Source organism: Elephas maximus, chromosome 22, assembly GCF_024166365.1.
Source record: "Elephas maximus indicus isolate mEleMax1 chromosome 22, mEleMax1 primary haplotype, whole genome shotgun sequence".
Lineage (NCBI taxonomy): Eukaryota > Metazoa > Chordata > Mammalia > Proboscidea > Elephantidae > Elephas > Elephas maximus.
This window is the reverse complement of record NC_064840.1, coordinates 55,741,315-55,768,228: the sequence shown is the minus strand read 5'-3', so window position 1 is coordinate 55,768,228 and position 26,914 is coordinate 55,741,315. Positions and strand designations below refer to the sequence as shown.

General features: G+C 40.2%; 1 protein-coding gene and 1 pseudogene across 2 annotated transcripts; both read right to left on the bottom strand.

Annotated features, from left to right (window-relative positions):
- Positions 1-13,744, bottom strand: LOC126065631 (arylamine N-acetyltransferase 1). Of its 2 annotated transcripts, none has more exons than XM_049865872.1 (2): positions 13,683-13,744; positions 1-963 (listed from the first exon to the last, which is right to left on the bottom strand). In XM_049865872.1, the coding sequence occupies exon 2, from the start codon at positions 955-957 to the stop codon at positions 85-87; it is 873 nt and encodes a 290-aa protein (XP_049721829.1). In that variant the 5' UTR covers positions 958-963; positions 13,683-13,744; the 3' UTR covers positions 1-84. The 2 variants fall into 2 exon arrangements, with proteins under 2 accessions (XP_049721829.1, XP_049721828.1); XM_049865871.1 differs by having other exon boundaries at positions 13,643-13,735.
- An 11,224-nt stretch (positions 13,745-24,968) lies between these two features.
- On the bottom strand, positions 24,969-26,479 carry LOC126065475 (zinc finger protein 215-like; annotated as a pseudogene).
- Between the last annotated feature and the right edge of the window lie 435 nt (positions 26,480-26,914).

Sequence of the window (26,914 nt, the reverse complement as noted above, 5' to 3'; positions counted from 1 at the left end):
TACTTTTATATATGTTTGAAACTTTCAAAAATAACAACTTTGAATACCTGAAGTAATACCGATGACTGTTTTTCGCTTCTTCCTCTAAATGGTAAAAAATCGGTCGCCGTGTTTGGGCACAAGTTTTTTCTGCAAGGAAATATTGAACAGATTCTTCAGCACTTCCTTTACTTCATCCTCATTTAGGGTCTTAAACTCTACCAGATCCGTATTGTCCTTATAATTGAATTTTCGAGAGGTGAGGGTGAAGCCCACTAAACAGTGAACCCCTTCTCGTGTCTGCAAGGAACAAAAGGATTTGCTTGTAAACACAGATAGTGGAGATGTCTGAAGGTATTCATTCACAGACTCAAAATCTTCAATTGTTCGAGGCTCAAGAGTAAAAGAGTAGATTTTTCGGTATTTATTCTTTTCCAGGAGATCAGAATTAAGAAATTCTTCATTTGGAATGTGCTCCTCTCTTCTGATTTGGTCCAGGCACCAGGTTCCTCCCTCTTCTCTCAAGCGGAAGATGCAGGGTATCTGAGGTTGATCCTTCCCAGAAATTAACTCCAGAGGCTGCCACATCTGGTAGGAGCGCCCAAACCCAGCATCCACTATGTAGTTTCTGTCATCTATGGTCACCTGCAACAGGAGGTGAATCATTTTGTTGCTGTATCTTTCAGCTGGAGTGCTGTAAACATAACCTCCCAACATTGTAGTCTCAAAACCCATTGTAGTCAAAGCCCAGTACAGGAGGTGATTGACCTGGAGACACCACCCGCCTCGCTTCCTCCTAACAACTTGATCAAAAATTGCCTCCAAGTCCAACTCCATGGCTTCTTCACAATGGATGTTAAGGTTCTCAAAGGGAATGGCTCGGATCTGGTGTTGAAGGATGTCAGTTAATGTTTCCAAGTCCAATTTCCCCCTAGGGCCTGTATACCCAATTCTTTCAAAATATGCTTCAAGGTCCATGATCTCCTAAAGCAAGAAAATAAAACAAAATAAAAAAATAAATAAAATGACTTTTTTACTTGGCTTTTCTTGGCTAATTATAGCTATAATGTATTTTAAATACACCTACTCCTCACTTATTTGACTATCTCATTATCTGATAATTTGCATGTACAATAGTAAAAAAATGTACTCTCTATTTCACCAATTAACAATGTAAAACTGGGAGTAACGAGTGCCAACGTGCTAGGCAAGAGTAACACTGGCTGTAATGGTTAAGGTTATATGTCAGCTTGGCTGGGCCATGATTCTCAGTGGTTTGGCAGTTATATAATCATGTAATTTGGCAGTTACATTATGATGTAGTCATCCTCCATTTTGTGATTTGATGTGGTCATCCTCCATTTTGCATAATGCTGCTTTTCACGTAATGACCTGGTCTTTGGAACTTAACCATGTTGAATAGTAAATAGTGGGTGTATTTAATTACAAACAATGGTTACGAATATCTGTAGTAATAATTCATTGTTTAGTGATTTTATGCAGGAATTACTTTCACTGTAAGTCAATTAATAATCTCAGTAACCCTGTAAATAAAGTAATGTCATCTTCACTTTTACTTTTCCGTCTTTTAAACATGGGTAAATAGAAGTCCAAATTAAGGGATTAGCCAAATGACAGTTTATATATGGTTTCCTTGGTGATGAATAAAATGTGATTCTAATGGTATTAATCAAAATAGGGCTTAAAAAGTATCTCTGGTATCAACAGGAGAATTATACAGAAGAGTATATCATATTCATAGTATGTGACCCACTGATTTTTCTCTTCAGCTGAAACTTCCTCTCTCAAAGTCCTACTTTAGGAACAATTTTAGAGGTAGTACTGGCTTATTCCTAGCCTAGAACTTTGTACTGGACACCATGGTTTTTATCCTCCCAGGCCCCTGCCTGACATAGTTACGTGGGGTGTACATTGGATTCGATGTGCACAGCCCCTCCTGGAGACGTAATACAATGCTAATGGTGCTCCCTGTATTTGTGCATCTATGGGGTTTTATGGCTGCCTTGCATCCATTCACTCTTCCATAAAAAAAGAGTGAGCTTATTTCTATTTGGGAACTACTCCTTCCCAATTTATATTCATTCATTCACTGGAACATTCAATAAATAATATGCTGAAAGCCTACTATGTGTTATCTTCTGATCTAGTGTTTATATTTTAGAGGGGTGAGGTAACACTGGTGGTGAATTGAATAAATAAAAACAATCTGTTAGAGTGTCATGAGTACTCTGGAGAAAACAACTGAGAGGAGCTTCAATTTCAAATATGGTAATCAAAAAAGCCTCACTAAAATCTTAATGATGGTAGGAGATTAGCCATTCTAGGCAGAGGGAACAGAAAGTTAAAAGGTTGTTATGAGTCAGAATTGACTTGATAGCAGTGGGTTTGGTTTTTTTTTTGGGGGGGGGGGTGTGAAACTATTAGAGCTTTTAAGGAACATGTAGGAAGCCAGGGTGACTGGAGCAGAATGAGGGAGACAGAGAATGGATATAATGGGATCAGACAGGTAATAAGTGGCCTTATAGCCAGTGCTAGCATTTTGGCTTTCACAATAAGTAAAACAAAAAATCATTTTCAAGGTGCGGGGAGAGCTGCAGTTTGAACAAAGTGTGGTGTAATCGAACAGACCTTTCTGGCTACTGTACAGAGGATGGGCTGTACATATTGGGCTCTATTGATAGATTCGTGACCCAGATAGGACCAATTCAAAGCACATATGCTCTATTCCCAATGCTTGGCTCATGGATGGCATGTGACCCTGAGATTCTATTCAAGGACTTTGCTGAAACTGGTGGCAAGTAGACACTTTCTGTCTCTCGGGCTGATAGCAGCTAGTAGGATATTAGCCAAAAGGTACTGGGGAAAAACTGCTTAAGAAAAAGTCAGCAAAAAAATTTTGAAGAACAACTGATAGAGCTCTAAACCTGGATGTTATAGAAGCCACTAAGGGTGGTCCAAAAGCAACCAGCCTGATAATTACTTTTCATGGGATCAGAAAAAAATGTTTAACCCTATTCCATGCCTCAGTTCTCTACCACATACACCAAAGAACAGTATGTTCTGATAGCACCTGGTCTTTTTTAAGTAATTGGGGATACTTGGGGTAAAAAAATAAGGCAACACCCTAAATAGCTGGTGTAACCAGGGAGGATGATGGAGCACCTGTGTACAGAAGATCAGCCATCAGGTTATGTCCTGGCTCACCCATTTCCCCTCACCTCCACTGAAGTAGTGAGGAGTCTAAGCCCAGCCCCAGCTGGACATCTTACCAGTAACACTGGATTCAGAAAATGAGTAAAAGGTGTAGATGGAGCTGCACTGCACAAGTGTGTATATGATGAAGAATAGTATGCAGATATCATGTGAGATGGAGGTAAGGAGGAAAAAATCATAGCATGTAAATGTTATAAAAAATAGACAATCAATTTCAAGAAGAAAAATAAACTGAACACTAGAAAGAAATTCTTCACAGATACTTGGGACTATAAAAAAGAAAAAAAATTTTTTTTTCTTTTTTTTATATAGAACATTGAAAATAGACTCAATAACAAAAGAGCTAAAAAAAAAATAAGATGTTAAAATGATGCAGTGTTATGAAAAGAAAGACTTCAGACCTGAGGTAACATGGAAGTCATAAACACAGCTAACAATTAATTATAAACAGCAAGGAGCAGAATAGATACTGCAAAAAGATCAAATTGCTTCTATAGAAGGAAAGCTTGATGCTCACAGTAAGTGGTAGTGAAAAAGATAAGGCCATTAAAATAGCCAGAGAGAAGCTAGATATAGAAAGCATTCAAAGACAATCCAATATAGACAGTCCAATATAGAAGCACCAATTGGTGCTTCTGAAGACGAGAACACGAGTGCAATAGAAAATGTTCACAGGAAATAGCAAAAATTGAATCGAAAATCAAGAGTGACTAGATTCTAGGAAAATCTGATCTAGCATGCTTACCACTGGAACATATTCTGGTGAAATTATTGAAATATATAGTCAGGAATCACCAGGTGTAATGAAATAGGAAGTGATGGGCCCTGAACGGATTTGGAGAGTGTTTTTGACTCTAAAGATATTGAAAAAACATTTTTTAGTATGGTGGCCCAAACGAAATCCATTAGACCTATTGGCCTCCACTACAGGTTCACAAAGACAAAAGCACAGAACCTTCTTAGTGTACCTAGAGAGGGCACAGGGGGTTGGTTAGGCTTGAGGACTGAGGCTAGATGGGGAGAATGCCTTGTGAACTCCACCCAAATGCCTTCAGATCTCTTGTACCATTTCTTTATGCCTCTGTCCTGGCCCCTCTGTTCTTGTGCTTTTATGAACCTGCACAAGGGACTCTCTTTAGGGGACCCCCTCCACCAGAGGCAGGTAGACAGTCTTTTGATTTTCTGGATGGAGAAACAGAACTTGTTGGTCAAGTGCTTCCCAAAGACCATCATTCAACAGTCCTTCATGTCCTGAAGTCCTGGGTCCCAGCCTTGGCTGTGGAGCAAATGCCTGCAGAGGCCAGACAGGTGGTGTGGATTCTGTGGAGACTCTGAAATTCACTCTTGAACATTATGCAGCTAAAGCAAAAGGAAGAAATGATGAGGTGAAGGGACTGAAGAGTTCAAAGTGGGAGAAAGCCCCACGCAAAGGGAAACAGCTCCTATAGCTGAAGATGTGTAGAATGAAGGCCCAAGGTAGCCAGGACTTATGAATGGTTTTTTCATTTCCCCAGGAGAGGGAGAAAACACAGACTTTCAGGTGAAAACTCCCTGTTTTTAAAATTGGCTCAGAACTTTTTAAAATTTGTAAAAGCCAAACAAAAATAAGTCTCCAGGCCAAACAGAGATGGAGCATGGACTATTAACCACTTCCTTTTGAGAGGCAGGGTATGGTTTTGTTTTTGAGGAGTGAAAAGGAGGGGCCTGAGGAAAGAGTGGTGCAGTGGTTAGGAGCTACTGCTGCTAACCAAAATGTTGGGAGTTCAAATCTGCCAGCTGATCTATGGAAACCCTATGGGACAGTTCTATTCTGCCTTATAGGGTTACTATGAGTCAGAATCGAGTTGACAGCAACAGGTTTGGTTTTTGGTTTTTTGAGGGAGGAAAAAGAGAAGTTTATCAGAGCTGATAGGTGATGTTGTAGGTGGGCATAGAGCCAGGGCTGGAGGACAGGTCCCTGAGCAAATAGCCCATCGGGGTACATTGGCAACTTGCTCCTGGGGCTGCATGCTTAGGCAGGATCCATTTTACTGGGGGATTTTCCACCAAGCCTGTGCCCGGGAGATAATGCCCTCAGTCAGCCTGATACTGAGGAGTCCAGTGTCTGTCATTTCTGGTTCCTGGAGACCCTAGCCTTCTAAGCCTGCCTCCAACATGAGAAAATCCAGCCCTGGACACTGCAAAAAGCACAATCCAACCACACCCCGGAGTTTTGTGTGCATTAAGGGATTTCTGATTAGGGAATACAGGAGGGTCAGGAACGGTTATGAGTTTGCTACGTACAAGACTAATTTGGTCCTCTGGGACACACAGTTGGGGACAGAGGAGGGACTAAATCGCTGTTAAAAGTTAAATCCAGTTACGGAAGTTCCCTTAAAAACCATAGCTAGGAGGTGGAGCCAAGATGGCACAATAGACAGACGCTTCCCTCGAGCCCTCTTTACAACAAAGACAGGAAAAACAAGTGAAACGAGTATATTTGTGACAAGCTAGGAGCCCTGAGCATCAAAGGCAAGCTTAGACAAGGAACTGAGGGGCAGGGGAAGGAAAAGACTGGTCAGAAGCAGAGAGGAGTTAGCGGACCTGAATCGCAGGGAGCCCTCAGGCACCATTCCCGGAGCAGCGGTGGTGGTGGTGGGCTGGTCCTAGCGTTTGGCCGCAGTTTCCTCAGGGGGAAGCAGCCAGCCACACAGCCCACTCACACCTCCGGGACCTGAGGAGAAGGGTGCTCTTGGCAAAAGCTAAGTACTTGCCTATATTTTACCACGCCCCCACCCCCCAAGCCAGCTTCAGCGACTGAATCCCTAGGCCTGAGATAGACCCTGGTGAGCACCTGGAGCCGTCCTCCTGGCCTTGGGGAAGGAAAAAATTTCCAACTGGGGGGAAATGTTAATTTGCTAGCTCCATTAACTGGGGGAGCTCAGGACAGGAGTGGCTCCTGTCCAAGCATAAACTGTCCGTGGACCTTGAGCACCTTTCCCTTCTGCAGGGACCTGTGTGGGCCTATTTTGGGAGAATAAGCCCTTGTTGGCAAACTCCAACCATTTCAGCGGTGCGGTGGAGAGGTGGGTGTTTGACGTTTGATGTTTCACATTGCTTTGCCTTTATACAAGGTCCTTACCTACCCACAACAGGGGCCTAAGGACTGGTGGCTCCACCTGGGTCTCCCAACCACCCACGACAGGGGCCCAGAGATAACTGGTACCTCCCAGCCCTTAAAACAAAATCTTTGGGTGCCCATGGTCCCTCTACAGAGCCCACCCACCAGCACACTCTAGGGAACAGAGATGCGTTTTCCTCAGAGACACTTGGGGGTTGGTTCTCAGCCCCCTGCCTTGTTCAGAGCGTGACCCCCTGATGCAATCAGATACCAGTATATACGCCAATCACCCCTGCCCCTCTAAGACTGTAGGACAGAGCCTGTACCACACACTTGATGTCAGCTACCTGGAAACCTGAGCTGATTTCATACAAGAAAACTGAATGGACTCCTAGACTGATATTCCTGATAACAGCTCTAGCCAGCTGGGGACAGGACACCAGAGCTCCAAAGGTGAAAATAATCAAGCCAGCTCACTCAAGAAACCCATAGGGGTATACCAAATCAAAACAAAGCAAGCAGCTACAACAGAGTAAGAAAGCATAAACTAATACAATAACTTATGGTTGTCTTGGAGACAACAGTCAATATCAAGTCACATAAAGAAACACACCATGATCACCTCAACAGGCTCTCAAAACCAAGAACCAGGGATCTTTTAGATGAAAGTGCATTCCTGGAATTACCAGATACAGAATACAAAAGTTTAATATACAGAACCCTTCAAGACATCGGGAAGGAAATGAGGCAATACATTGAACAAGCCAAGGAACACACAGATAAAGCAACTGAAGAACTCAGAAAGATTATTCAGGAACATACAAAAAGTTTAATAAGCTGGAAAAATCCATAGACAGATAACAATCAGAAATTCAGAAGATTAACAATAAAATTACAGAATTAGATAACTCAATAGAAAGTCAGAGGAGCAGAATTGAGCAAGTACAAGCTAGAATTTCTGAAGCTGAACGTAAATCACTTGGCACTAATATATTTGAAGAAAAATCAGATAAAAGAATTTTTAAAAAATGAAGAAACCTTAAGAATCATGTGGGACTTTAACAAGAGAAATAACCTACGAGTGATTGGAGTACCAGAACAGGGAGGGATAACAGAAAATACAGAGAAAATTGGTGAGGATTTGTTGGCAGAAAACTTCCCTGATATTGTGAAAGATGAGAACATATCTATCCAAGGTGCTCATCAAACTCCACATAGGGTAGATCTTAAAAGAAGGTCACCAAGACATATTATAATCAAGCTTGCCAAAACCAAAGATAAAGAGACAATTACAAGAGCAGCGAGGGATAAATGAAAAGTCATCTACAAGGGAGAGCCAATAAGAATAAGCTCAGACTACTCGGCAGAAGCCATGCAGGCAAGAAGGCAATGGGATGACATATTTAAAAAATTGAATGAAAAAAATTGCCTGCCAAGAATCCTATATCCATCAAAACTGTCTCTTAAATATGAGGGTGAAATTAAGACATTTCCAGATAAACACAAGTTGAGGGAATTCATAAAAACCAAACCAAAACTACAAGAAATACTAAAGGGAGTTCTTTGGTTAGAAAATCAATAATATCAGGTATCGACCCAAGACTAGAACACGGGGCAGAGCAACCAGAAGTCAACCCAGACAGGAAAAATAAAAAAACAAGATTAAAAAAAAAAGCCCAACACGGGGTAACGGTGATGTTATTATATAAAAGAAGACAACATTAAAATAATGAAGAGGGACTAAGAAATGTAATCATACACCTTCCATATGGAGAAGAAGATATGGCGATACAAAGAAATAAAAGTTAGTTATAAATTTAGAAAAATAGGGGTAAATAATAAGGTAACCACAAAGGAGACAAACTATCCTACTCATCAAAATAAAATACAAGGGGAAAATACAGACTCAGCAGAAACAAAATCAACAACAACAAATATGAGGAAAGGACAATATATAAAGAAATTCTACTCAGCACATAAAATCAAGTGGGAATAAGAAGCTGTCCACACACAAAAAAAGATATCAAAATGATAGCGCTAAGTTCATACCTATCCATAATTACCCTGAATGTAAATGGACTAAATGCACCAATAAAGACACAGAGAGTGGCAGAACGGATTAAAAAACAACATCCGTCTATATGCTTCCTACAAGAGACACACCTTAGACTTAGAGACACAAACAAACTAAAACTGAAAGGATGGAAAAATATATATCAAGCAAACAACAATCAAAAAAGAGCAGGAGTGGCAATATTAATTTCTGACAAAATAGACTTTAAAGTTAAAACCATCAGAAAGGATAAGGAAGGACACTATATAATGATTAAAGGGACAATACACCAAGAAGATATAACCATATTAAATATTTATGCACCCAAGGACAGGGCTGCAAGATACATAAAACAAACTCTATCAGCATTGAGAAAAGTGAGATAGACAGCTCCACAATAATAGTAGGAGACTTCAACACACCGCTTTCGGTGAAGGACAAGACATCCAGAAAGAAGCTCAATAAAGACACGGAAGATCTAAATGCCACAATCAACCAACTTGACCTCATAGACATATACAGAACACTCTAACCAACAGCAACCAACTATACTTTTTTTCCTAGGGCACATGGAACATTCTCTAAATAGACCACATATTAGGTCACAAAGCAAGCCTTAGCAGAATCCAAAACATTGAAATATTACAAAGCATCTTCTCTGACCATAAGGCCATAAAAGTGGAACTCAATAACAGGAATAGCAGGGAAAAGAAATCAAACACTTGGATACTGAACAATACCCTGCTCAAAAAAGACTGGATTATAGAAGACATTAAGGATGGAAAAAAGAAATTCATAGAATCCAATAAGAATGAAAACACTTCCTATCAGAACCTTTGGGACATGGCAAAAGCGGTGCCCAGAGGCCAATTTATATCAATAAGTGCACACATCCAAAAAGAAGAAAGCGCCAAAATTAAAGAACTATCCCTACAGCTTGAACAAATAGAAAGAGAACAACAAAAGAAACCCACAGGCACCAGAAGAAAACAAATAATAAAAATTAGAGCTGAACTAAACGAAATAGAGAACAGAAAAACAACTGAAAGAATTAACAAGTCCAAAAGCTGATTTTTTAAAAAAACTCAACAAAATTGATAAACCATTGGCCAAACTGATAAAACAGGAGAGGAAGCAAATATCCAGAATAAGAAATGAGGTGGGTGATATCACAACAGACCTAACTGAAATTAAAAGAATCATATCTGATTACTGTGAAAAACTACACTCAAACAAATTTGAAAACCTAGGAGAAATGGATGAATTCCTAGAAACACACTACCTACCTAAACTAACACAAACAGAGGTAGAACAACTGAATAGACCCATTAACAAAAGAAGAGATTGAAAAGGTAATCAAAAAACTCCCAACAAAAAAAAAGCCCTGGTCCGGAGGTCTTCACTGCAGAGTTCTACGAAACTTTCGGAGAAGAGTTAACAACACTACTACTAAAGGTATTTCAGAGCATAGAAAAGGATGGAATACTACCAAATTCATTCTATGAAGCCACCATATCCCTGATACCAAAACCAGGTAAAGACTCCAGAAGAAAAGAAAATTATAGACCTATATCCCTCATGAATGTAGATGCAAAAATCCTCAACAAAATTCTAGCCAATAGAATTCAACAACGTATCAAAAAAATAATTCACCATGACCAAGTGGGATTCATACCAGGTATGCAGGGATGGTTCAACATTAGAAAAACAATTAATGTAATCTACCCAACCCAGAAACATAAATAAAACAAAAGACAAGCATCACATGATTTTATCAATTGATGCAGAAAAGGCATTTGACAAAGTTCAGCACTCATTCATGAAAAAAACTCTCAGCAAAATAGGAATAGAAGGAAAATTCCTCAACGTAATAAAGGGCATTCATACAAAGCCAAGAGCCAACATCACCCTAAATGGAGAGAGCCTGAAAACATTCCCACTGAGATCAGGAACCAGACAAGGATGCCCTTTATCACCACTCTTATTCAACATTGTGCTGGAAGTCCTAGGCAAAGCAATTAGGCTAGATAAAGAAATAAAGAGCATCCAGATTGGCAAGGAAGAAGTCAAAGTATCTCTGTTTGCAGGTGACATGATCTTATACACAGAAAACCCTAAGGAATCCTCTAGAAAACTGCTGAAAGTAATAGAAGAGTTCAGCAGAGTATTGGGATACAAGATAACCATACAAAAATCACTTGGATTCCTCTACACCAACAAAAGAACGTCGAAGAGGAAATCACCAAATCAATGCCATTTACAGTAGCCCCCAAGAAGATAAAATATTTAGGGATAAATCTTACCAGAGATGTAAAAGACTTATACAAAGAAAAGTAAAGTACACTTCTGCAAGAAACCAAAAGAGACTTACATAAGTGGAAGAACATACCTTGCTCGTGGATAGGAAGACTTAACATTATAAAAATGTCTATTCTACCAAAAGCGATGTATACTTTTAATGCAATTCCGATCCAAATCCCAAGGACATTCTTTAATGAGATAGAGAAACAAATCACCAAAAAATTTCATATGGAAGGGAACGAGGCCCAGGATAAATAAGGCATTACTGAAAAAGAAGACCAAAGTAGGAGGCCTTACTTTACCTGATTTTAGAACCTATTATACCACCACAGTAGTCAAAATGGCCTGGTACTGGTACAACAACAGATATGGACCACTGGAACAGAATTGAGAATCCAGACATCATTCCGTCCACATATGAGCAGCTGATATTTGACAAAGGCCCCAAAACAGTTAAATGGGGAAAAGACAGTCTTTTTAACAAATGGTGCTGGCATTACTGGATATCCATCTGCAAAAAAATGAAACAAGACCCATACCTCACTCCATGCACAAAAACTAACTCAAAATGGATCAAAGACCTAAATATAAAGTCTAAAACAATAAAGATCACAGAAGAAAAAATAGGGACAATGTTAGGAGCCCTAATACATGGCATAAACGGTATAGAAAACATTATAAAGAACATAGAAGAAAAACTAGATAACTGGGAGCTCCTAAAAATCAAATACTTATGCTCATCGAAAGACTTCACCAAAAGAATAAAAAGACTACCTACAGACTGGGAAAAAGTTTTTAGCTATGACATTTCTGATCAGCGCCTGATCTCTAAAATCTATGTGATACTACAAAAACTCAACTGCAAAAAGACAAATAACCCAATTAAAAAATGGGCAAAAGATATGAATAGACACTTCACTCAAGAAGACATTCAGGGAGCTAACAGATATATGAGGAAATGTTCACGATCATTAGCCATTAGAGAAATGCAGATTAAAACTACAATGAGATTTCATCTCACTCCAACAAGGCTGGCATTAATCCAAAAAACACAAAATAATAAATGTTGGAGAGGCTGTGGAGAGACTGGAACACTTCTACACTGCTGGTGGGAATGGTACCACTTTGGAAATCGATTTGGCGCTTCCTTAAAAAGTTAGAAATAGAACTACCATACGATCCAGCAATCCCACTCCTTGGAATATATCCTAGAGAAATAAGAGCCTTTACACCCATGTTTATTGCAGCACTGTTTATAATAGCAAAAACACGTAAGCAACCAATGTGCCCATCAACAGATGAATGGATAAATTATGGTATATTCACACAATGGAATACTACGCATCGATAAAGAACAGTGAGGAATCTGTCAAACATTTCATAACATGGAGGAACCTGGAAGGCATTATGCTGAGTGAAATTAGTCAGTTGCAAAAGGACAAATATTGTATAAGACCACTATAATAAGAACTTGAGAAATAGTTTAAACTGAGAAGAAAACATTCTTTTGTGGTTACGAGAGGCGGGAGGAGGGAGGGAGGGTGGGAGAGGGGCATTCACTAATTAGATAGTAGATAAAAACTACTTTAGTGCAGGGAAAGACAGCACACAGTACAGGGGAGGTCAGCACAATTGGACTAAACCAAAAGCAAAGAAGTTTCCTGAATAAACTGAATGCTTCGAAGGTCAGTGTAGCAGGAGCAGGAGTCTGGGGACCATGGTTTCAGGGGACATCTAAGTCAATTGGCGTAATAAAATCTATTAAGAAAACATTCTGCATCCCACTTTGAAGAGTGGCGTCTGGGGTCTTAAACGCTAGCAAGCAGCCATCTAAGATGCATCAATTGGTCTCGACCCACCTGGATCAAAGGAGAATGAAGAACACCAAGGACACAAGCTGATTACAAGCCTAAGAGACAGAAAGGGCCACATGAACCAGAAACTACATCATCCTGAGTCCAGAAGAACTAGATGGTGCTGGTCTACAACCCATGACTGCCCTGACAGGGAACACAACAGAGAACCCCTGAGGGAGCAGGAGAGCAGGGGTACGCAGACCCCAAATTCTCATAAGACCAGACTTAATGGTCTGACTGAGACTGGAAGGACCCCAGTGGTCATGGCCCCCAAACCTTATGTTGCCCCAGGACTGGAACCTTTTCCGAAGCCAACTCTTCAGACACGGATTGGACTGGACAGTAGGTTGGAGAGGGATGCTGCTGAGGAGTGAGCTTCTTGGATCAGGTGGACACTTGAGACTATATTGGCATCTCCTGCCTGGAGGGGAGATGAGAGGGTGGAGGGGGATAGAAGCTGGCGAAAAGGACAGGAAAAGAGAGAGTGGAGGGAGAGAGCAGGTTGTCTCATTAGGGGGAAAGTAATTGGAAGCGTGTAGCAAAATGTGGGCTTTTGTGTGAGAGACTGACTTGATTTGTAAACTTTCACTTAGAGCACAATAAAAATTATTAAAAAAAAAAAAAAAAAACCAGAACAACCATAGCTACATTTCAGTACACATATGTAATCCTCACAACAGCCCTGTTAAGTAAGCACAATTATCAGCTCCATTTTACTGATGGAGAAACTGAGTCTTACAGGAGCTAAGTGACTTGCTTAATTAAGTTCGTGATGTGGCTGTCACCCTAACTCGAACAGGTTGAATCAGAGGTCTGTTACAGCCACCTTTATGCTCTACAGCAGCTACAGATTAGGGTTCAAAGTATGAGTCAGTCAAACTTTCTGAACCACCTTAAAACGAAATCAAACTCAATCCTGTAAGACAAAGTAGAACTGTCCCACAGGTTTTCCAAGGTGTAATCCTCACAGAAGCCAGCTGCCCCTGGAGCCACTGGTGGTTAGAACCTCTGATCTTTTTGGTTAGAAAAGTTTACACACTGGGCCACCAGGGCTCCGCAGGACCACCTTAGGGTTTGAAATTCATGCAGGCTGTGGTATATCTTCCCCTGGCCTCCTACCTGATAGAAGATTTATCTCCATATTCAAATCACACTGTACCTCACTTACGGAGCCGCCTTAGGACCAGCAACCAGGAACCAAATGGAGAGCAGTTCTCAGACTTGAAGTGGAAGAGCCTTCATTGGCTTTCCACACAGTTCCGCCTCCAGAGTCCACTTTGGAATCAGGCCCAGGATCATGGGAAATGTAGTCCTGAGGAAATGTAGTTCTGAGGCCTGGGGTGCGGAAGCTGTCTTATTCAAATTTGTTCATTGAAAAAATATGCAGACGTGATTGTCTCATGAGCCCCATGCCACAGGCTGTGAGGGGTGTGACCTTGTATTTGGCACAGTCCCTGCTCTCAGGATGAGTGAAGAAAATTTCCTGTGTTCGATGTGGTGGTGAGAGCTTGAGAGGGTCAGGGAAAGGTAGGGCCAAAACCTAGAGCAGGCAGGAGAGGAACATGAGAGATTTTCACTGTAGGGCCAAAAAAAAAGCAGAACCTGAGACAAAAGGGTTAAATGCAGGTATTTAGTAGGGAATATTTTTTTTTACATTTAGGGTGCAAGAGTTAGGGATATGGGTGAAAGGACAAGAAGTAGAGAAAGCCAATAGTTTATGACTTGTCTTGCTGGAAAATTGAAACAAAGCATTTTTTACTCCTTACTAGCTCTTATCTAGTTCTCTGCTGTGAAACATTATCTTTAAAAACAAATTATGAAATCCATCAAGCATACAGAGCGGTACTGAGAATTATATAATGAACCCTAGTGCATCCATTACCCAGGCTTACCTGATCACAATGGATTTTAAGCCCCATGTTCACTCTCCCTGATGCTGTTTTCTTCTCTCATTCCCTCTCACTGGAAATAATTTCTTTCTGAAATGTGTGTATCATTCTCATACACGTTTTTATATTTTTCTATATATGTGTATTAGAAACAACATATAGCATTGTTTTGTATGCTTTTAAACTATCTAAGAAGGATAGCCTACTGTGTTCATCATTCTGCAACTCTCCTTTCTCATTCAACATTGGTGTTGTGTTTGACTCCTTTTTCTTGTGATGTTCTCGTTGTTGTTAGCTGCCATCAAGTTGGTTCTGACTCGTGGTGACCTTATGGATAATAGCATGAAGCATTTCCCAGTCTTGAGCCATCTTCAAGATTGTTGGCGTGACTGAGGCCGTTGTTGTGGCTACTTCTATTTCTCATGCTTATATCTAATCCAACAGCAAATTATGTTGACTTCCATTTTTTAAGAGGGCCATGAAGAGACTGTCCTTCGACTGCCCTGCATGGCTGAGAGGAGCTGAGAGAGAGAGCTTTCCTGCACTGAAGAAGGGAGGCTTCGCTTACATGCTTTCTGAACCTGATCCTGATCCTGAGTTGTACCCTGTTATTTCCTTAATAAACCACTGAACTGTAGGTATGGTCTGTGAGTTCAGTGTGGCCGTTGCAGTGCGTTATCGAACCCAGAAGAGAAATAGAGAGTGCCATGGGACGGATGGTTAGTGTCAGAACTGGAAAAAAGGCTGGAGAGTGGAGGTGTGTCTGACCTCCACCTCATAGGGCTCAGCCTTAAGCTGATCTTGATTCGCATTATCTCCCCTAAAGTTAGACGGGTATTACCGCTACTACTACTCCTCCACCATTTTACACATTCCCAGCAGCTTGTATGTGAGTGTCGATTTCCCGTCCACGTAGCCATACTGAATATTATCATATTTTTATTTAACCCAACCAAAAAAACCCACTGCCGTCGAGGCGATTCCAACTCATGAGACCCTATAGGACAGAGTAGAACTGCCCCATAGAGTTTCCCAAGGAGCGCCTGGCGGATTCGAACTGCCGACCTTTTGGTTAGCCGTAGCACTTAACTGCTACACCACCGGGGTTTCCGATATTTTTATTTAATTTGTCAATTTGTGAAGTGAAAAGGTGGTATCTCACTTTTGTTTTTATTCTCATTTCTTTAATTCTTAGTGATTTTGTGCACTTCCCATAGATTTATTATTCATTTGTGTTATTCTACTGTGTATTACCTATTTATATCCTTTGCCCATTTTAAAATTAATTGAAAGGTCAATATGGTATTACTTTCCTAAAGATTTGTATTTATAGAGCATACTAATCCACCAACATATATATTACAAAATGTTTTTTTCTTTTAATTTTTCCAATTGAAATTTTTTAACATGAAGGCTTTTATTTTTATGGGGTCAAATCTATCAGTCTTTCCCTTTACAATTCTGACTTTGGTGCCGTATTTCGAAAGTCCATTGTCTTCCTCATATTACATAAGTGTTCATTTATACTCACCTATTAGTGTGGCTCCATGATTCTCACACCTTGATAACGTTAGAATCATCTGCAGATCTTTAAGCCACACCCAAGAGTCTCTGGGTGGTGCAAATGGTAAAGTGCTCGGCTACTTCTGAAAGGTCAGTTACTGACTGCCCTACAGAACACAGTTCTACTCCGACACACATTGAGTCACCATAAGTTGGAATTGATTAGATGGCAACTGTTTTTTGTTGTTGTTGTTAAGCCACACTAGGACCAGTTGAATCACTACATGTCTGGACTGGGCCTAGTTATCTAAATTTTGATAAATCTGCTCAGATGACTTAAGAAAATTAAACTCCTTTTAAAAAATTGTAAAAAGAATACCTAATAAAAGCCAATATTTATTGAGGTTTGCCAGAAGGACATTGAACTCTCAGTAATGTAGAAAAACAGGCACAGTAAACCCTCAATAGTGTGCAAAAGATGGCAACCCTTGTCTTCATGGAGCTAACTGTCGAGAGAGTGAGATAATATTAATCGAATAATCAAATAAATAAAGCGTGATGAGGGAGTTAGGAAAGTTGGGTTGCCATGGCAGTCAAAAACAAAAGGATTCTGGCCTAGTTTTGGGGAGGGAGCTCAGGGAAAGGTGCTTGAGATGAGGTTTGCAAGTTATATAGGTACCGATAAGGTAAATTGGAGAGGTAGGAGCCTTCCAGACAGACGGAGCAGGATGTGAAAAGGCCCTGTGACTGATGAAACAGCCTTAAGCAGAGACAAGAGGAGGTCAGTGTGGCTGCAGTGCTGAGAACTTGGAGGGGGAGAGGAATTGGAGCTGGAGCTGGAGGGAAAATCCATGCTGGACCTTATAGGCAGGAGAGATATTTTGTCTTTTTTCTAAAATCAATGGGAAGCCATTGAAAGCTTTAAGTTGCAGGTGGGGGTTGGTATGTCCGTATTTTCATTTTGAAGAGGTCGCCAGAGCAGACTGTCAATGCCCACACCACCTCCTTTGGGCCTTTCAGTGTGGACGCACATGTTAGCAATCCCTCTTCAGAAGTGCTAAAGTCCTTCGAGTTATAACGCAACTCCAGCCAGTTTCCACCCAAGTAGCTTCTGTTAATTTACTGTGGGTTATTGCTCTCTGGTTGCAACCAAGTTTATGGTGACCTTTGTGTCAAAGGACTGCAACAAATGTCCTCCTTTTTTTTTGTTTTTTTAAATTGTACTTTAAGTGAAGGTTTACAGAGCAACTTGCTTCTTGTTAAAGTCAGTACACATATTGTATTATGACACTGGTTAACAACTCCATAACACGTCAACACTCTCCCTTTTCGACCTTGGGTTCCCTATTACCAACTTTCCTGTCTCTTCCTGCCTTCTAGTCTTTGCCCCTAGGCTGGTATGCTCCTTTAGCCTCACTTTCTTTATTGGGCCTGTCTAATCTTTAGATGAAGGATGAACCTCAAGAATGACTTCATCACTGAGCTAAAAGGGTGTTGGGGGGCCATACTCTTGGGGCTTGTCCAGTCTCTGTCAGGCCAGTAAGTCTGGTCTTTTTTGTGAGTTAAAATTTTGTTCTCCGTTTTTCTCTAGCTCTGTCCAGGACCCTCTATTGTGATCCCTGTCAGAGCAGTCAGTAGTGGTAGGCGGGCACCATCTCAATGAACTGGATTCAGTCTGGTGGAGGCCATGGTAGTTGTGGTCCACTAGTCCTTTGGAATAATCTTTCCCTTGTGTCTTTAGTTTTCTTCATTCTCCCTCACTCCCAAAGGGGTGAGACCAGTGGCATATCTTAGATGCCTGCTCATAGGCTTTTAAGACCCCAGACACTACTTACCAAAGTAGAATGTAGAATATTTACTTTATAAACTGTTATGTCACTTGAGCTAGATGTTCCCCGAGACCGTGATCCCCACAGCCCTCAACCCAGTAACTTGGGTTGATTTCACATGCATATGATATGACTGAAAATACCATGGCTTGGGTCAGGTGCACCTTAGTCTTCAAGGTGATGACTTTGCTTTCCAACACTTTAAAGAGGTCCTTTGCAGCTGATTTTGCCCAATGCAATGTGTCTTTTGATTCCTTGATTGCTGTTTCCATGGGTGTTGATTGTGGATCCAAGTAAAATGAAATCCTTGACAACTTCAGTCTTTTCTCTGTTTATCATGATGTTGCTTATTGGTCCATTTGTGAGGATTTTTGTTTTCTTTATGTTGAGGTGCAATCCATACTGAAGGCTGTGTTTTTTTGATGTTCATTAGTAAGTGCTTCAAGTCCTCTTCACTTTCAGCAAGCAAGGTTGTGTAATTTGCATAACACAGGTTGTTAATGAGTCTTCCCCCAATCCTGATGCCCTGTTCTTCTTCATATAGTCCAGCTTCTCGGATTATTTTCTCAGCGTACAGATTGAATAGGTATGGTGAAAGGATACAACCCTGAAACACATCTTTCCTGACTTTGAACCACTCAGTATCCCCTTGTTCTGTCCAAACAACTCCTTGATCTATGTACAGGTTCCTCATGAGCACAATTAAGTGTTCTGGAATTCCCATTCTTTGCAATGTTATCCATAATTTGTTATGCATAGTAAATAAAACACAAGTAAATATGTGTCTGCCATTCTCCTTTCAGCCAGGATCCATCTGACATCAGCAATGATATCCCTGGTTCCATGTTCTCTTCTGAATTCAGCCTGAATTTCTGGCAGTTCCCTGTTGATATACTGCTGCAGCCGCTTTAGAATGATCTTCAGCAAAATTCTGCTTGCTGTGATATTAATGATATTGTTCGATAATTTCCGCATTCGGTTGGATCACCTTTTTTGGGAATAGGTATAATTATGGATCTCTTTCAGTTGATTGGCCAGGCAGCTGTCTTCCAAATTTCTTGGCATAGATGAGTGAACACTTCCAGCACTACATCTGTTTGTTGAAACATCTCAATTGATATTCTATCAATTCCTGGAGCCTTGTTTTTCACCAATGCCTTCGTTGCAGCTTGGACTTCTTCCTGCAGTATCATCGATTCCTGATCATATGCTACCTCTTGAAATGGTTGAACATCAACTAATTCCTTTTGGTATAATGATCCTGTGTATTCCTTCCATCTTTTTTTTTTTTTTTTTTTTTTGATGCTTCCTGCGTCGTTTAATATTTTCCCCACAGAATCCTTCACTATTGCAACTCCAGGCTTGAAATTTTTTTTAGTTCTTTCAGCTTGAGAAACACTGAGCCTGTTCTTCCCTTTTGGTTTTCTATCTCCAGCTCTTTGCACTTGTCATTGTAATACATTACTTTGTCTTCTGGAGCCGCCCTTTGAAATCTTCTGTTCAGATCTTTTACTTCATCATTTCTTCTTTTTGCTTTAGCTGCTCGAAGTTCAAGAGCAAGTTTCAGAGTTTCCTCTGATATCCATCTTGGTCTTTTCTTTCTTTCCTGTGTCTTCAATGACTGTTTACTTTCTTCATGTATGATGTCCTTGATGTCATTCCACAGCTCATCTGGTCTTCAGTCGTTAGTGTTCAACGCATCAAATCTATTCTTGAGATGGTCTCTAAATTCAGGTGGGATATACTCAAGGTCGTATTTTGGCTCTCATGGACTTGCTCTGATTTTCTTTGTTTTCAACTTGAACTTGCATTTGAGCAATTGATGGTTTGTTCCACAGTAGGCCCCTGGCCTTGTTCTGATTGATAATATAGAGCTTTTCCATTGTCTCTTTCCACAGATGTAGTTGATTTGATTTATGTGTATTCCACCTGGTGAAGTCCATGTGTATAGCCGCCGTTTATGCTGGTGAAAAAAGATATTTGCAATGAAGAAGTCGTTGATTTTGCAAAATTCTATTATTTGATTTCCAGCATTGTTTCTATCACCAAGGCCATATTTTCCAACTACTGATCCTTCTTTGTTTCCAACTTTTGCATTCCAATTACCAGTAATTATCAGTGCTGTTCGATGAATTTCAGGTTGCAGAAGCTAATAAAAATCTTCCATTTCTTCATCTTTGGCCTTAGTGGTTGGTGAGTAAGTTTGAATAATAGTCATTTTAACTGATCTTCCTTGTAGGCGTATGGATATTATCCTATCCCTGATGGTGTTGTACTTCAGGATAGATCTTGAAATGTTCTTTTTGAGGGTGAATGCAACATCATTCCTCTTCAAGTTGTCATTCCTGGCGTAGTGGACTATATGATAGTCCAATTCAAGATGGCCAATACCAGTCCATCTCAGCTCACTAATGCCTAGGATATTGATGTTTTTATGTTCCATTTCATTTTTGACGATTTCCAATTTTCTTGGATTCATACTTTGTACATTCCAGGTTCTGATTATTAATGGATGTTTGCAGCTGTTTCTTCTCATTTGAGTCATGCCACACCAGCAAATGAAGGTCCCGAAAGCTTTACTCCATCCACGTCATTAAGGTCGACTCTACTTTGAGGAGGCAGTTCTTCCCCAGTCATCTTTTGAGTGCCTTCCAAACTGGGGGGCTCATCTTCCAGCTCTATATCAGACAATGCTGTGCTCCTATTCATAAGGTTTTCACTGGCTAATCCTTTTCGGAAGTAGACTGCCTGGTCATTTTTCCTAGTCTGTTTTAGTCTGGAAGCTTAGCTGAAACCTGTCCTCCATGGGTGACCCTGTTGGTATCTGAATACTGGTGGCATAGCTTCCAGCATCACAGTAACATGCAAGCCCCCACAGTATGACAAACTGATAGACACTTGGGGGCTCCCCTCCATGGTTACCTTCAAGGTTTGTTTCTTTTTGTGCGTAAACCTTTTCATGAGTTTGTTACAGTGGGTCTCATACAATATTTGTCCTTTTGTGATTGACTTATTTCACTCAGCATAATGCCCGCCAGAGTCATCCATGTTGTGAGATGTTTCGCAGATTCACAATTGTTCTTTATTGTTGCGTAGCACTCCATCGTGTTTATGTACCATAGGTTGTTTATCCACTCATCTGTTGATGGATATCTAGGTTGTTTCCTAGATGTGAACAATGCTGCAATGAACATGGGTGTGCATATGTCTATTTGTGTGAGGGCTCTTATATCTCTAAGACATATTCCTAGGAGTGGAATTGCTGAATCATATGGTATTTCTATTTCTATCATTTTCCAAAATGGTTGTACCATTTTGCATTCCCATCAGCAGTGCATAAGAGTTCTAATCTCCCTACAGCCTCTCCAACATTTGTTATTTTTTGGTTTTTTGATTCACGCCAGTAATGCTGGGGTGAGATGGTATCTCATTGTGGTTTTGCAAATCTTCTATTTCTTGTTGATTTTTTCTCCTACTTTCTTCACCATTTCCTTGAAGGACCTTCACAGCACCATAAAACATGCTGAGATACTCCACCTTTATTTCTTGCCACAGGTGTAGTACTATTGCTCACGTACCTTCTTTTAACCAATTCAGGGTCAAAAAACTGTTCTCAGAAACACCAGTTAAATGGTAGAAAGATTGATCACTACTGCAATCTAACTTGCAGAACACATGGAAATCAGGGAGTTCATTGGCCGACAGTGAGGGTAACCTCCCACTTAGAAGATGGGAAATACATGTCATTAAAGATCGCTATGGATTTTTAAATAACTTATTTTTTTTCTTTTTAGGAAAATAATGTTTTATGCTGCATAAGGCTATGCTTAAATAGCGTACGCAAGTGCTAGAATTTGACTCTTAAAATGTTGTTAGCTTTGATCCTTTCCTAGCTTTTCCTCATAGATCTTAATTTCCAGGTTTTCAATCATCTTACTTGACTCCAATTCTGATTTTCCAATCCATTTTCAGATCTAAACAAAGGGGATCCAATTCAATTGTTATTTAAAGAATGTTCCACATCTTGTGAAGAGTAATTTAGTCTTAGGGTGTACTATGGTGGCTATGTGTTTAAGAGACAGCTGCCCTTCATTGGGAACCTTGGTGGCACAGTGGTTAAGAGCTCAGCTGCTAACCAAAAGATTGGCAGTTCGAATCCACCAGAAGCTCCTTGGAAACCCTATGGGGCTATTTTAGTCTGTCCGATAGGGTTGGAATCAACCTGAAGGCAACTAGTCTGGTCCTGCTTTAATCTTCCACTATTCCATGGGTGTTGTACTTTGTGTTTTCTGTATGCATTCTCATTTGAACCCATTGAAAACCTGTAGCAATGAAGAACATTATGAACTCCAACTTACAGTTTAGGGAACCGAGGGTCAGAGGTGAGTATGTTTGTCAAAGTTCCCACAGTGAGTTAGTGACAGAGCCAGGTTATCAGGCTTTTGTGTTGCTGAGGCTGACAGCCATCAGGGAGGCTGGCAACTGATGTGCAGCCACTTGTTTCTGCCTGAAGATATTGGTTTGGTTCAGGGATGCTTCACAGGAAATGGGACCCAGGAGGCAACTCATAACCAAACTAGAACCCAAAAGGATGTGTCTTCTTTGAAGGTCCCCGGGTTTCAGTCCAAAGTGGGTAGGATCCTGGGCCAGTGTCTTTTATGTAGAATTTTTGAAAGATATTCTAATCTAAGGTTATTTTTCTCTGTTGACTATCCTAAAATACTGTATTTTCTTATTTGAGGGACTTTTCTTTATATCTGTGTGCATAAAAAAAGAAAAATTTTATGTGTCTGTAAAAATATATTTACACTTATATAAAGAATATATAAAAGAATAGGCATTCACAGTCTTTCCTCCTCCCCACCTTTCTAATGATGAATTTTGCTAATCAAGAGAGTATATAGATTTATAGAATTAAGGAAGCCAGAGCAAATGGGTGTGTTGGTTTGTTAAAAAAAAAAAAAAAAAAAGGAGGGGTACTGGAGACACATTTGGGGACAAACTGTAAGGATGAAGAGAACAGTAGCCAGAAAATGGGTGGCTGATTAAAACAAACAATTCCACCAACAACTTAAATGTCATCCAGCACTGGATTTTGAATTCTAGTTCTAGAGCCAGCAATTAAAGCCTTGAGTCAAAATCATGAAGAAATTTCAGTGCTTGAAAAACTTACATCATCTTTTGATAAAATATGATTCACATCACTGACAGAAAACAAGCTAAGCTTCTATGGTTTCTACTTGCCTTCCTTGTGGCTTTTAGTTCCTGTCATGGACTAATTTATTCCCCGCCCCCCCGCCGCCAAATGTGTGTATTAACTTGGCGAGGCCATGATTCCCAGTATTCTGTGGTTGTCCTCCATTTTGTGATTGTAATTTTATGTTAAAGAGCATTGGGTGGGATTGTAACACATTTACCAGGTCATATCCCTGATCCAATACACAGAGCATTGCACTGGGGTGTGGCCTGCACCACCTTTTACCTCTCAAGAGATAAAAGGAAAGGGAAGCTAGCAGAGAGTGGAGACATCATACCATCAATAAAGAAGCACCAGGAGCAGAGCGCATCCTTTGGACTCGGGGTTCCTGCTCAGAGAAGCTCCTAGTCCAGGGGAAGATTGACAAGAAAGACCTTCCTCCAGAGCCGACACAGAGAGAAAGCCTTCTCCTGGAGTTGGTGTCCTGAATTTGGACTTATAGCCTACTAGACTGTGAGAGAATAAATTTCTCTTTGTTAAAGCCATCCACTTGCGGTATTTCTGTTATATTAGCAGTAGATGACTAAGATAGTTCCTTTGGCTGCCGATTTAATGTTTTATCTGAGGTAAAAACAAAAACAAAACGTTGCTGATGAGTTGATTCTAACAACTTATCATGAAATTTATATGGTGTGATTTTTTTTTTTTAATTACATGGCTCTAAGTTAGAGTTGGAATCTACTTGACAGCAGTGGGTTTGGTTTTGGGTTTAAGTTAAGGAATATTGATGTTGATAATACATTTAATAAGAAATTTTCATTAACAGTAACCCCAATGTTGGCCTGAAGTGTCTTGCTTTAACGAAGAGAAATAAATATGTCAAAGAAAATTCTATGGGGCAGTTCCGCTCTGTGACGTGGGGTGACTATGATTTGGAATTTACTCAATGGCACCCAACAACAACAATAAGCATCCTTATTTTACTGAACCCAGGCTCCAGACATTTGGAAGCCATTTTGTCTTGGTACCATCTTTTTTTTTTTTTTTTTAATTTTCCACATTTATTAACTCTTGGAGATTCACTCCAATACACCTTTTCTGCTTTGGAATAAGGTGTGAACTCTGACTGAAAGCCACCACCTTCATTCAATGGGAATGTCTCCAGTATGAGTCTTCTTGGGTAGACTAAGGCATGTTTCTTGGCTCAAGATCCCTTTGGGATCCTGAGGTAGCCTATAGAAGAAGCAGTTCTGTTGCACAGAGTATTAGGACACTTTATTGATCTTACACTGTCTGGGATAAATGATATATCTAAGGCTATGTATGTCTCTGCAGCCTAGATCCCAGAAGAGTACTTTTTTTTTTTTAATGTAGTTTTTAAAGAATACATATAAAAAAATACATGACAAAAACAATACATCTATCTTCCATTGCGGTTGATAACCCTGTCCCAATTCTAGTTTCTACCCATTACTAGGACAACCAAGGATACAATCAGGGGTGGAGTAATTGGCTGTCACTGTAGATTTTGCCATTAATTCCGAGATTTCAGTCCTTAAAAGTGTCCTTCTGTGTTCTCATGAACTCCTGTTTTCTTGTGACTTTTTTAAATAAAGGACTGAAAGTTTGAGTTTTATTAAATATCAGTTCTTAGAATATTGCTTGGCTTCTCCCTAATGTCTACTTCATCAATAGATCAGATGAATATATACTATAGATCCCATGTATCAGTTAGGGAAAAGTGAGTATAATGGATATAAGAAAATTTGTATGGTGATATCATTTAACTTTAGACCCTTGTGTCTTCATTTGGGAGCCTGGAATAGCTTCCTCAAACAGATTTCTGTCCCATTAAAGACCTCTCTCCAATATTAATTATCACATCAATTAAATAATTCTCTCTGGCAAACACTTTTTTACATTCTGTATATTCATGGGATTCCCTCCAATATGAATTTCTGGAAGTTGAATGAGTTCTGCCCTCTGATTGCAGGCAATCTTGTGTTTCTTCCTTTTACAGTACTTCCTCAAGCATGAAGTTTTTGGTGTTTAATAAGGTTTGGCCTCCTGAAGAAGGTTTTCTCACATTCCTTACGTTTCAATGGTTTCTCTCCTGTAGGAGTCATTTGATGTCGAATAAGGAAGGAGCTTCGGTTGAAGGATTTTCCACAGTCAACACATTCATAGGGATTATTTCCAGAATGGAGCATTTGATCTTTATTACTGTCTTCATTCTTACTGAAGTTGTTTCCACATCCATTATTTTTCATAGATCTTTGCTTCAGTATGAATTTTCTGATGTCTATTAAGGTACATTGGCTCAAGAATCTCCCACATTCTCTGCATTTATATGGTTTTTCTCCTGTGTGAATGACCTGATGTCAAATAAGGGATGAACTCCAGCTGAAGAATTTCCCACATTGAAAACATTCATAGAAATTCATGGTGGTATGAGTTTCTTGGTGTAGAAAAATATCTACTCTGTTTCAAGGTATTCCCACATTCATTATATTCTGAATGTTGCTTACCTATGAAGTCTAAATTAAATTTGAAATTGGTTTTAAATTTATTACACTCTGGGAATCCCTTTCTCATATTCAGCATATTTAAAGTCTCTCTCCTTAGTGTGGATTGTCTTCTGAATGAAAGTTTCCTGTGGCAAATATATGTTCTGATTTTCCTGGTTTCTATATAACCAACTGTTATCTTTCCAGGCATCTAAGGAAGAGAATCTGCTTCTCATAATCACTTCATGCGATGATTCTTCTCTGGAAATCCTCTGCTTTAGAACTAAATCTTGGTTTTCTGAAATAGTCTCCCTGTCAAAAACGGTCCTTCTTGGGATTTCTCCCTCCATGATCTGTGGTTTTTTCTTACTCTCCAACTTGGAGATCTCAATTGGTTTGGAAAGTAGATGCTCTTTACGCAATAAATTCAGGTTCCTGTAGTTCTCCAGCATCACATCCCTGTACAGGTTCTTTTCAGCAGGGTCCAGTTGTCCCCACTCTTACTTGCTGAATTCCACAACCACATCTTTGAATGTCACTGATTCCTGGGATTTGCCTGTCATTGAGTCAGCTTCTGTTTCCTCCTCCTTGATGCCGTCCTTCTGGAGGGCAGAATCCTTACAGGGTAGGTTTTTGTCTTTAAGCATTTCAATCACATCCTCCAAGTGGGTCACCACCTCTTTGCTGTTCTTTGGATGTTGTAATTTCACCCAAGTCCTGACCTCTTCAGGGAGAATTATGAGGCACTGTTTCAGCACCAATAACTGTAACATATGATTCTTTGTATGAATCTCTGGTCTCAGCCACCAAATGCAGGGCTCCCAGAGTTGGCTTAGGGATTCATGAGGCCTAGCCACTTCTAGATACTGGAACTGTCTGAACTTTTGACAAGAGGCCTCAGAGTCATACATCTCCATTATTTGAATGGTTTCCTTCTTCCGAGACACATCTGCTCTCAGGAGCTTATTTTGTTTACACGGAGCTGGGTTTTGAGGCTTTGAGATGGCCATCAACTCTTTCAGAGGCTGCATCATCCTAGATAGAACTCCCCCTGTAGTTCAAATTCGTTTTTCCAGAAGATTCCAATAATTCTCAAGCTTGGGCTAGACACCTGTGTGCTATATACTATATGCAGTGTGATTTGACCCAAGCTTTTTTAGTATTGTATCTCAGTAAGCAGAAAAGTTCCAGAAGATTCAGATACAAAGTGAATATTCAGGTACCTGAGAGACCACTTCTAACTTTTCCATGCCTCAAATTCTCCTTTCCGCAGCAAATACTTTCTTCCTCTCCATCGGCTCGCTCCCTCCTTCAGATTCTCCGGCAAAGGCTGAGCTCAGTCACAGTCAGGTGCCAGCTATGAGAGCGGCCGCAGAAGTCGCCGTCCTGGAAGGTGCAGGGAGCTGGCGTGGCAGTCACGCTAGAATTATAGGCCAAATCCGGCCCTTAAACCTTGCTGCCATCCA